At 41.6% G+C, this 13,332-nt stretch overlaps 1 protein-coding gene across 1 annotated transcript in view; it reads right to left on the bottom strand.

Annotated features, from left to right (window-relative positions):
• prkar1b (protein kinase, cAMP-dependent, regulatory, type I, beta) overlaps positions 1 to 13,332 on the bottom strand; it is a 58,989-nt gene extending 45,657 nt beyond the window's left edge. The window contains exons 1-2 of the mRNA XM_070923639.1: positions 13,159 to 13,332; positions 8 to 178 (exon numbers count right to left, since the gene is read on the bottom strand). Of these exons, the coding sequence (XP_070779740.1) occupies positions 8 to 178; positions 13,159 to 13,332 (345 nt within the window). The remainder of the gene's footprint in view (positions 1 to 7; positions 179 to 13,158) is intronic.

Genomic DNA, 13,332 nt, shown 5'->3' on the forward strand with positions numbered 1-13,332 from the left:
GGCTGACCTTGCGCACGTAGCTGACAGCATCCTCTTCAGTGTAGACCTCGGCGCTGACCCCTCCCCTGCGGCGTCGGGCCTTGACAACAGGGTTGGGTGGTGGGGGGGAAACCTCATCATCGTGTGAGTCTGACTGGCTGTTAGATTTCTGGCGTGCCATGATCTGCTTGCATTCTTCCTGTAAAAAGAAGAGGAGAAACAAGATCGTTAGAGGGACAAGCATACGGAGAGGGACACGGAGAGAAAGGTTTTTAGTGGTTAAAATATAAGCAGATGGTGTATCAAAATAGTGCCCCTCTTTAAATGCGTAAAAAAATATGTATGTGTAGGAAAACAAATGCAACTACTATTGCAGCTTCAGGCAAGACAAACAACATCATCTGTTATTATTTTACCTCACAAACAATCACATGAAGACAGGCTGACAAACCTCTCCAAGCGCTCTTTCTAACATCATGCATCATGTGGATTCTTAACCAAATCAGATAATGCAATGGCATTGTATAAACCTCAGAGAAAGTACAGTGGACGTGTCCTAGTCCTGAGTGCATGCTGTCTGGACATCTGGCTGCTGTGGTATGAAGTGAAAGCCATCAAATATTAATATCAGCAGGCCTGAACATGCAGAGAAAAGAAGGCTCAGCCAGGTACTCTCCTCCTCTCAGATGATGAACAACAAGGAATAAAGACATCAAAGGGGAGACGGGATGCCTCTGGCTGGCTGTTTCAACTGCTGAACACTCTGCAGGTGAGGAATTATTGATTACACAATTGATTAACATATTACCATTAGTACACAATAAAACCTCTGTAGGCTTGTTAATATGTGATTGTATTGTGAGATGAGGGCCAAGTGATAACAGTTTGTACAAAGGTGGCCAGCATCCACTGCTTTGTGTATTTCTATCTGTGCAGATCTGTGTACAATGACTGTGTGCACCTGCTGGCACTGTGTGTTTATTCCTTTATTTGAGTGCATTAGTGTGTCTAATAGCACAGTGGGGATTGAGTTGGCAGCAGTATTATTCAACAGCACATATTTTGGTACAGCAACAATTTTATCTGTTCGCTGGTTCACTGCATTGGTACTATCGAGTCAGAAACAAACAGAGGTGTCTCAAAGAGACAAGGCAAGTAGCAAGAGGTGGCACTATGTGACACTGCGGTACAGAAACACCACTCAGACACAAATAAACAGAAACAGAGAGAAATGATGTAAAGGTGGAGGAAGGCAGGCGGCTGGGTGATTTGTCCGGAGTGTCACGGTCTCTCCTGCTCCATTATGTGAACAAGCTGGGTTTATAACAATACTAAGCAAATGTTCGTCTTGGTTTAACCACGAGACAAATGTTGAACGATTTTTAAATCTACTATATTTGCTTCAGTGTGCACTAAGAATGTTCATGATTAATTGACGATTGATGACTTTAATCAATCAATCAAAAATATATTCAACAATTTCCTGACCAAGGAGATATGCTCCCATAATAAGACTGGTGTCTGTTGTGAGGAGATCGGGACAACCTATTTAATTTTTCTGCTCAATGTAGGAATTTGCAGGCAGCAGGTCTTTACTTTCATATTGGTCAGGCTTTATGTCCTCCACAAAAGCATATTATTATCTTAAGTCTACAGCTGACACGATTAGTCAATGAATTGCTGAGTTGATTGACGAAAAACTCATCATCCACTATTACATCATTAATCGTTAGAGTCATTTTTCAAGTGAAATGACCAAACATTCTCAGGTTCAATCTTCTCAATTGTGAAGATTTCTCGCTTTTCTTTGTCTTCGGACGGTTGAACAAAACATTGGCCTTCAGCAAATTGTGACGGGCATTTCTTCACTATCTTCTGACATTTTATAGACCAAAACAATCAGCAGATTAATCAGATTAATCGATAATGTAACTAATAATTTATGAATCAAATGATTTACTTAGGTCATGCTAAGATAAGATAATAACCTATGTAAATAGTTTACAGCATTTTGTATTCTACAATATTTTAATATTTAATCAATTATTGATCATTAACAAGGAGAGCAATCAATTAAGGAAATTGCTTGTTCCCACCATCATGCCAGCATTGAGATCATACCACCTCTAAATTTTGGAGTGCATCGTACAATTCAAGTCCCACCATTTTCTATGAAATGTCGTGAGGCAACTTTTTTTCTTTGCAAAACTGGAGAAGGAAAAAGAAGCAGAGCTGGAGCAGCTGGGAGCAGAGTGATTACTGAATGCCTTGAGCAGGGAGCAGAGTGATTACATGTATATATACTGACGGGGGGGGGGGCAGAATGAGACAGAAAGGAAGAGAGAGAGAGAGAGAGAGAGGAGACCTGCAAACTGAGACAAACAGAGCTGTCAAATCCAGACTTCACAACTCAGCACTTCTCTGCACATTCTTTCTCAACTATCTGTTTTGATTGTTGACAACATAATGTAATGGGTACAGAAGCGGTAACACAGCAACGCCATAATGCTAGAAAACAGTGGCCAGTTAGACCGTTGTCTAGAAGGCATTCATCAGCTTGCACTCTCACTCATTCTTTGAGTTGGTATCCTTATCTAATCTAATGATCTTTTTGCCACAGTCTCTCTTTTTCCACTCCCTTCTCTGTCTGACTACATCCTGACGTTACTGTGACGCTTTGCTCACTGTCTGTATAAAACAACGTGAAAATGCAGATCTCACACACACACACACACTTCTTGCTTACGCAAAGTCACTGCCTGAGGGAACACAGCCAGCAGGAGCAGAGGAGGGGAGGTAGAGCGAGAGAGCAGCATCAACACACACAATCTCTCAAACACATGCACGGGCAGACTGCAGGGGGAGAGGAGCGCTCACACGCTCCAGCTTAATCAAGCTAGAAAGGTCTGCAATCAGGTAACACACTACATACTCTAAAGAGCCAAAACAAACACAATGCTTCTCGTTCTTACAACCACTGAAAATACATCTTTCTCTCCTCACTCCAGCAAACACTGTTGACATGCTGCTGTCTAGATCTCACTCAAACTAGGTAGTGCCTAGCATCTTTAACTTGCAACAAAACTTCACATCCTTTGATAACAAACACAGCATTGTATCCTTTGTGCTCCTGCCTCTATGAGACTATATAGCTGCAGGAGGCTAACTACAGGCTAAGTTTGTTAGCAGAGGTATTTACCATGGCATGGAGGGCCCCTGGCCAGGCCGGCTGTGTGTCCCTCAGCCTGTCAGAGGCACCGGGCATCAAGTCAAAGTGTGAGTGTGTCAAAGTGTGCATGGGAATCAACACACATGGATCCCCATCTCATACACACCTGACACACACGTCACACCGCAGCAGCAGCATCTTGCCATACTAGCACAGCAGCCGACGGGGTAAGCGCAGAATCCAAGTTTGTGTGTGTGTGAGAGAGCGCAAGTAGCAAAATGTCTGCAATCCCCACAACACAGCAGCTGAAGAACAAGACTACTGATGAAAACACTGATCACAGCAAAAAGCCTGTCTCTCCATCGCTCCTGCGCAACTCTCTGTCTCTGCTTTCCAGCCTCTCTCTCCCTCTCCCCCTCTCTCTCGCGCACACTCTCACAATCAGGCGGCGCAATGAGCGGGCTCCTCTCGCCCCCCCCCATCACTATGACAACTGGGTACTGTGAGCATCCTGAATAGTTGGTGGTGAGTCTGAGCAGGAAGCAACGGTGGCTCACACACCTACATTCACACACACACACACACACACACACACACACACACACACACACACACCAGTTCTGACGCCTGTTGACAGATTGTCTCTCTCTCCTTCTCCCTCACTCACACATCTACACTGATTCAGTTTGCAGAAGGGACAACGTCACTCTCTCAATACGGACTTCTGTTCTGACCAAATGCCGTGTCTGTGTGCTTTGCACCAGCGAATGGCTCCAAACATTCCCACAGGGATACATTGTCGTCCCATACATTCCTTGTGTGTGCCAGACACTGGTCTGTACCATGCAGTGTCTTTCTCAATCGCTACTGATCTCCAGCCCCACCCACACGCTTTCCTCTTGGGTCAGAGGGTCAGGCATTAAGTGAGGACTTTGTGTCTGGCTACAACAAGTCCTCATACTGTTCTGGCCCCAGTGCTCAGACACAGGGACACAGGATGCAGTATGCCTTTTGATGTCTCACAAGTGTAAAGAGGAGGCTTCATTAGTCCAAGGTGAGCTGAGAAGAGCTGCAAATGTCTCTTTACCAGCAGCAGAAGCAAACTTTTTCTTGCTTTAGCTTTTCTGTACTAACACACAGGCTAGTGCCATTTATTGTTCCTAGTATAGCAGCTAAACAAAACACATCTGCAGTTGTTTTTTGTGACTGTTTTACCTCTTTGCTATCCTATCTATCTATTTTATTCATTTACCAATATATTTTCTACTCTGTAATCAATGCTATTATGTCAGAGTCTCTCTCCCTCCTTCTCCTCTGCTCTCCCTGCGTCATCATTGGCGGCTGGATGCCAAAGAGAGAGGAGACAGAGGACACAGGCAGGACACAGAAGCTCTGTAAAAAGTGGGCTTTCCATTAGAGACAGAGACAAAAGATGACACACATTCAATCCTCTTGCTCACTCGCTCAATCTAGAGTCACTGTTATTAAACCATTACCAATCCCAATTTCACCTCATGTATGGATGATGAGTCATATTAAAATGAGCATTTCCTGTTTTGTTCATTCCCTGAACCAATTTGCACCAAGCAGATAGGAACAAAAGTTATGACTAATTCATCTTAATAGTTATGACTAACCAATATTAATCAGCCCCACCACCCATCATGCTCAGCGCAAACTCATTCAACCCATCAGAGGGAATCAGTGGGCTCACAGCGCAAATACATCAAAATATCTTTTCTTCCATGAAGTCAATTTCTGAAATAAACCAGAAAAAATGAAACATCCATAAGTGGTTACCTTAGGTGGCCCTAATCCAGTGACGTAGACAATTTCACTCTCTACTGCCAGGGCTGAAAGCATGCGAGTGAACCAAAAACAACAAGGTGCTGCGCGCGCACACACACACACACACACACACACACACACACACACAGGTAATGAAGCATGGAGAGCTGATCCACCAGCGGAGCTAACAGTCTACTCATCACTTTGTTCCACACCATTACAGCACCACAATGAACAGAAAGTTCGCTGCTGTATTAGGACAGCGTGTATGTGGAGTGCTGACCTCCTGGCTATGAAATGATGTTCACTCTCTTTATGGCTGCAACACACACTCACACACTTGTCCATTCCTAATGGTAACTGTCCATTGGCTACATTAATTCTCTGACCATAACCCTCAATCTACCTGATAAAACTTAATCTTTAACGAACAGTAATTCCAGCACTCCAGCCAAAGACTCATAGCTTGTCTTTTTTCGGAGCTGCATGAACACCAAACACAAGTACAGTTTTTTATCATGCTTGCAGAATGTAAGTGGGAGTTCTTTCAGTATTTTCAGTTAATCTACAAGATACGTTGCACATCTAACAAGACTGCACCATGTAGCCTGTACATCAATATTGAAAAGGGAATTCTTTAGAGCTGAAACTATGTTGGTGTTAGTCAACTGACTAAATGAAAATCTTCTGGTTCCAGCGTCTCAACCGTGAATATTTGCTGGTATCCTTGGTCTGAAATATTAAACAGAATACCTTTGGATTTTGGACTGTTGGTCAGACAAAACAAACCATTTGAATATGTAAGCTTGGGTTTTGGGGAATTGTAATGGACACGTTTCCTTTATTTGTTTTCTGACATTCATAGAAAATCGTGAAAACCGATTAACTGGTTCATCAGTAGTTGGTTGCAGCCCTTTTTATGCAATCTACTAGTAATAACAAATGATGCTTCCTGCTTTACCAATGCTGTGTCTGGATGTATCATTGATTAACTGCTCAGGCAAACATCTTTTAATCCTTAAATCCTGTGTAGTTTCTGTAAGATATCTCTCTCACTGTCTCTGTCCTGGTGCTTTACATCTTGATGCTTTACACCTTTTCTCTTTCTCTCACACCGACCACAGATTAGTTGGGGAGGGAGGAGTGATGCAACGGGCAAATGGGAGAGGACAAAGAAGGACCACCACGGAAACAGGGGCTGAGGGGGTCTGACTTACCTGTAGGGGCCCCAGGGTGGGCCTGGGAGGAGGTTTAAGCCTGGGTCACTGCATACAACCCAGGCTGCTGTGACAGAATACCCTGCTCCCAGCATGATGGTGATGACAAACAGAGACTGGAGACACTAATTACACTGTGCAACAAAACTTTGAAAACCCTTGTATATGGGACGTACTGAACTGAATTTTCTCGACCTGTGCTGCTAATAGGCTGTATGCACACACATCACCGGCACGCACATATCAATTCTACATACAGAGACTGATCTAAACAGTCATAGAGCAGAACAAGAGGAAGGCAGGGACAAAGTAAAAGAAACAATCCAAAACTGCACCCAATTCTCCTCTAATGCGCTCAGCAGACTCAACAAACAACCGAAACCCTCCTGACAAATTGTCAGTCAGGTGCCTTTGAAGGGACTGGCGGATTTGTTATGATAGGTCCTGGTGACAGCTGAATGGCTGGCAGCACAGAAAGGCTTCTCATCTTACAGGGGACGGGGAGACAGTGGCTGATTGACTGATAGACTGACAGACAGAGAGTGAGGAACTCTCCCATAATGCAACGTGAAAGGATCTTTCACAAACAGAGCTAATGCAGCAGGGTTTGCATTTGTTTTACTTGACATGATTTATGATGTTGACGGAAGTACCAGTAACTAATCAATGCGACACTGGCCTACATACAGTACAGATAAAGAGATGTACACAAACAGAGACACAAACATCAAAGTTGTGTATCCTGATTCTGCTGTTGTTTCTGACAGAGGTCTGTCTTCCCTAATGCTGTTATGCTATTTTTATATAACAAAAAAACATGAGAAAAGAGTAAGGTTACAGGGGTTTAGAAATGGTAATAATAATTTTATTTGAATACCACACAAAGAGCTCAGACAATTACAATCACGACATGTAATAAAAAATACCATGAACAGTGAACAAAAAATGAAAGGAAAAGAAAGAAAAAATACAATAAATATGAAATTGGAGCTGAAGAAATTATAATACAAATCATTAACTATTTAGTTAACCAATAGAAAATTAACAAAAAAATGTTTTGATAATTGATGAATCGTTTAAGGAAATGATGTGATGGCAATCTTTGCATTCTAAAGGTGAGAAAATAAACACAAGATGAATCGATAATGAAAATCATTGGTTGCAAACCTATTAGATGTAATGCATGTCAACTAAATGTCCATTTAAGAAGGGGTGTTTTTACACTCTGTGTGGAGTCCTAACCTGGAGGTCATTCTGCAGTTTAACAGGCCTGACAGCAAATGCATGTTACACTTGGAGCTTTTTCTGATAACCTAAAGGTAAGCACCTGTACATATGGGCTTGAGAGTTCATAAATAAGGTTGTAATTTAAAGCCAATAAAATCTTGTTTCAATGTATTCTAAAGGCAATGAATGGATACTGAAATGGGAATGTTTTCTTTAGTTCCAGTTTGTAAACAATGAAAGACAGGATACTAGTGAGAAAGACAGATGAAGGGAAGCAAATGTGCATGGACATGGCTGCTGAGGAAAGAAAAGGTGAGGAATGGGGGGGATTAGGGAGAAATTGTAAAACGCCAGGAGTGAAGCATGAGACCCAAACTTATGACAGACCCTGTGAGTGTAAAGAACACAGGGAGCATTCTGCTAATCATAACACCAACACACAACCACAAACAGATAAACACATACATAGAAGAGGCAGAAACTGTTTTGTAGGGTCAGGGTTTTAAAACATATTTTCTCACTAAAAAACTAATGCAAGCAGATTTCTGAGTTTTGGTTTTATTTGGCAAGAGATCTTTTCTTCTGAAAAATCTTACGCCAAAACAATAGGAATTTTGTTTAGTGATGCTCACAACATTGAACAATTACATGTAAAGAACTCAATAGCACTGTTCAGGTTGCTTAGGATAATCCACAAACCTCACTATTAACAGTTTTTAGTATTTTAAACCTTCAGCAGAACATTTCAGCAGAAATAACTTTGCTGAAGAAAACATTCCACACCTGTTCTAAAAATGTAAAATGGCAAATGTCCCCCGGGGCCTTGTAAAGGACAAGATAGAAAGGGATTTACTGTAAGATGCTAAACCTGTTCGTTGAAATTAATGGGGGACAGCACCCCAAAAGATGCCAAACAGCATTTGCAGTGCGTCATACGTTTCGATTTAGATCAGTGCCAAGGCACGTAGTCACCCAAATAGGCTCATGTCCAAGCAGCACACACACAGACACACACACACAGATGGAGTTGAGGAGTGACGGCTGTCATGCACTGAACATTTGGTTGCCAGTGCAGGTGGTATGTTATGTACAGATCAAAGTGTTGATTTCCACATAGCTACAGTGAATATCGCAGGAGGAGGAGAGACGCATATTAAGTCAGATGTTCTCACAGAAAGTAAAAGAAAGAGAGAGAAGAAAAGGTAAAGGATCTTCTGTGGAAACATAGTGCTACACAAGGAACCAGGGATCCAAAGCAAATTTCAAGTCTTTGTAAGCTGATTTTCATAAATGTGGCCAGACAAAGCCAGCAACAGCAGTTCTGGGATGCCAGAAAACACTGTTGAGCCTTGTGAAGATGCAATGTGCCCAATTCAATAAAACATCTGCGATAGCAGCTGCCCACTTGATATACTGAGTGACATATCCACACTCACACATTCAGTCCTGGCACTTTTAGCTGGTGCTGCCTGTAATGATGCAGACTGAAAAAGTCACTATTTCTGAGTAAGCGCATCTAAAATAGACTTCTGCGGGAATGTTCACTTATTAAAGCACATGATCGGGGCAAACAAGACCACAACAATAAACCCTGTGTAATAGAAATAACATTCTTTGTTCATCACTGTTTCAATAACCCTGCTGTTCATGAGATGTAATCTCCTACAACAAGCATTTGTATTAATACTTTCAGCCTAATGCCAGATATTCCACTGCAAAGTGAACAGCTATGCCACAAACTTACAGTAAATAATAGTGACAAACACACTAACAAATTGGAAATGTCTGTCATGTCAGAATACTTGAAAAACTCTGCTGAGGCATCACAGAAATTTTCTTTTTACACTGCAGTGTGCCAAAAATTAAGGTTCACAATTACACACTAAGCTGAGCTGACAGAGATGGGGAGATGAGGACACCCATCTGAAGCTATGTTGTGGAGATCAAAGGCATCATTACCATGCATAAATAGGCAGGATGAAAGGGAGTGCGACGCCTGTTATTTTCCCATTCACAATGTCAGCTGAGGACCAAAGACGTGTTATTATATCGAAACAAAAGTTAAAAACAAACTAGTCAGTCTGACAATTTAGTGTTCTCTCAAGTGTGCGTATGTCTGTGTGAGAGTGTATGAGTAGAAGAGATAAACCAAATAGAATAAGAGAGAGAAAAAACGAGAAAGAAAATGAAGCGTGTATGTGGGACAAACACGTCAAAGAACACAACTGTGAGAGCGAACGATGGAGAAACCGATGCAGAGAAAAGAGATTTTCCAGATAAGTTTGTGAATGTCGTATGAAACGGATCCTGTGCAGATATGAAATGAGGTTAGGTCTGACAAATGGGGAGAAAGAATACCCCGGCGATCTAATTGGCACACAGAAAAACCTGAACACATGAGAGGAGAGATGGAATAAACTTTGTGAATAAAGGGGCTCATTGAACACAGGACAGACTACAGTCTAGCTATCCTGACTGTTGCCTAGGTAACCGCCTCTAGTGGGCGACGAGTGCTGACGAAAATGGCTGAGAGAGAAGAAAGAGAAACACAGACAAACATGGAGGGTGAAGTACGGGAGAAAATGTGATGACAAAAAGTGTATTTTCTGTTATCTCTTTGTGTTCATAACAAGAAAGAAAGCTCTGAAAGACATGACACCTTGATTCAACAAATTCTTACAATTCAGTGCGTTGTTTTGCATTTAAAAATTGTCTTCCTCTACTGGCAGTTTTTTGCATTGAGAAACAAAAGATTTAAAGGCATTAAGCTTTATTTTTTGAGCAATAGAATACAGATAAAGCTTAAGAATAACAATGCAAAAATGAGAAAATAAGATAGGAAATGAAATCCAGATTAAATGGACATGGCTTGTTGAACCAAATATTGTCCTCAAACTTGCCCTGCGCAGGGGGGAAGGAGCACAATAAGCCTCTTAAATAACTGGGACACCACAAAAACATACACGGCCTGTTTCAATTCCACGAATGGCTGACCTCACAACACAAGCACAGATTTGGGAGGCTTGACTGGAATAGTGTTGAGCAACAGACCTTAGAGGGCTGAAAGCCTGCTGGGTTTTTTTTTATTTCTAACTGCCTAAACACCAGGTGATTTCACTGACCCCCACTCAACAACAAAGCTATTCAAGCAATACATTAGTTCTTTACTACCTGAAGATGCTGTTTTGATCCTGAGCTTTGACCTACGCACAGTGACACAAGCATCAGTGATGACATATTATTATATTGGCATTATGTGCATGTGCGCACACACATTCATAGTGTAAGTGTGAGACAGCAGCCTCATGGTGTGAATCAAGTGTCAACATTTTATTTCTCCCCCATCAGAGGACACTTTAATCAGAGCCTACAGGAGGATTCATGGGTGGAAATGGGGCTGATTTAATGCTATATGTAAGCAGGAGCAGTGACGACAGTGTGATACTTGTGTTCCACCAATAACCACTTGTTCCACTTGTGCCTCTGGACACCAGAGCACAGTTTCAGGAAAATAGAGGCCCATGTGTACTATAACCTATTGATCCACGCTAACTTTTTGGATAATAAATATTTAGGCAATGAATCCTCCTATATGAATTTTCTTTCATATTCCTTTCATATTCCTTTCTCAATAAGAACATTAGCACATTAGGTCACTCGTAAACAACAGAACAGGAGCACATGAACATCGCACACACAATCTAGCTTTCATAAAAGACACTGCATTTTCTTAACATAAAGGGTTTTGATCACAACAGAAGATATTTGAGGCTCATTTGTTATTGAGATGAGATAAACAAAGGGCAAGCGTGCAGTATGTCATTTTAAAGAATGATGATGAATTACTCGCAACGTGTTATTGTGTGCTTCTGCTGAGATCTATCACATCCATTAGTATTCATGCTGCCTCTCTGACTATGCAGCATTACAGTCCCCACTAACAGCAGCAGTCACTCCACTATCACTATCAATTTCAACGCTCTGTCTCCTTGACCACAGAGCTCTGTGCTCCAGATTCTGATAGTAAAACGATGCAAACACATAAACAAGTTTGTAAGACATACTAGCACAAAGAGAACAGCCTGGCCTTGACCTTAAATTTATTGAATGTTCTGTCCTAAAACCTGCAATGTTGTAGGTGCAGACTGTTGTTGTCAACGAGAGTTTGATTGGTCTGTCTGGATAAATGATACCAGGGTAATAAATAAATAAATGAAGTATAATTTACTTGAACATAAAGCTAAATAAACTAGTAACTAGTGAAGCCTTTGATTTTTGAGGAAAACAAAAATTGAGGAAAATATCACTTGTCATGTTAAGAAATGGATCAAATCAGATGACTCTCACATGCTAACACACACACACACACACACACACACACGTACATCACTGCAGCAAGGATGGAGACCCTCCTGCAGGCATCAGGATGGTGAACTTCAGCCCTGCTATATCTGATGTCTCTCCACAATCACTTCTCTTGTTGGAGACTTCTAACCAAGGCCTGAACTCTCCTCATGCCAACATCGACAGCCTACAGCTCCACCTCATACACCTTCATGACCTATTTGCAACAGCAGTATAAGAGTAGAGCCCATTGTTTAAACAAACACATCTTATGATCCACTCATGAGCAAACTATCTGCGTCTCTGCTTGATCAAAGCCAAACGTTGGGAGAGAACATCCATTTAGGCTAAATTCTGGGACACTCTGTTAACTTAATTCACATATTAGGCACAATAACAATTTCCCTGTATATCCTGTGATACTTAAAAAGGCTGAAAAAAAACCTGACAATCTTAGCTGAGTTTTTTCTTATACATATGGCGTGCCTCCTAGTAGATTCCAAGTTATTTAACTCAAAAAGCACCTGATAAATACAGCTGGAGTCAGCAAAGCAACTTTCATGTAAAAAGCATCTTGCCACACTAGGGGTGCCAGCCGGAGCCAACACATTAGCTGAAAGGAGACACACACACTTTGAGCAGTCACGTTGTTTGTGGGCCACCGGGAATGTGCTACAGAGGTTGCCCCTGTTTTAACCTGTTTTCTAGTTATGATCTTTCTTTTTCTTTTCCCTCTGCTGTCCTCTCTGTAGCTGTTATCTTTTAATGAGTGATATGTCACCTCTTTCCTCTCTCTGCTTACAGACAGACAGACAGACAGACAGACAGACAGATACACACAGTCTGTTCCCCCGAGCCTGCACACAGGACACTGGCCTTTTATGGGTGCTCCTCTCACATTCCCTAATGGATTCTCCTATTATAGGATGAAAAATGAAAGCTCTGTTATAGCAGCTAGCCGGGATGTTTTTTTAAGCCTGCTCGTAGTTGTAGTCGTAGTCAGTTGAGCAGATAGAATGTAACAAACAAATAAAACAGCGTTTGTGCACAGTACACATGAAATACCGGCACATTCGATGAGATGTGTATTTTTACACACACAAGTACAAACAACATTAAAATGGCATTCCACCTTGTAACTGAGCCTGTAATAACCACTCATATGATTTATAGACAATTTCATTTGCATTGGCTGTATTATGATACATGGTGAGAAAATATTAATATCAGACAAATATGACAAGAAATCCCTTCTAACTGGCACACACCGCAATGAACATTCATGTCACATATTGTATTCAGGTTAAAAGTACATTATAATCAACAACAACAACCACAAAAGATTTCAGGCAACACAGAGCCCCACATTACAAACAGAGAGACTCAGACTGAGAAACCTAAGTCATGCGAACACAAAACTTTGTTATCACCAACCTTCTCCAGCTTTTCAAAATGCTCCCGCAGGAACTTCATAGGACGCTCAGGCTTAGCGATGCAGAGGTTCACAATGCACTCTTTGAGGATCTGCTGGATGTTGTGCTTCTGCACAAAAATTTCACAGCCCTTCAAACTCTCGTCTTCTTCCAGAGTGGAGGAGGAGGTGGCCAT

The sequence above is a fragment of the Enoplosus armatus genome, chromosome 17 (genome assembly GCF_043641665.1).
Source record: "Enoplosus armatus isolate fEnoArm2 chromosome 17, fEnoArm2.hap1, whole genome shotgun sequence".
Classification (NCBI taxonomy): Eukaryota; Metazoa; Chordata; class Actinopteri; order Centrarchiformes; family Enoplosidae; genus Enoplosus; species Enoplosus armatus.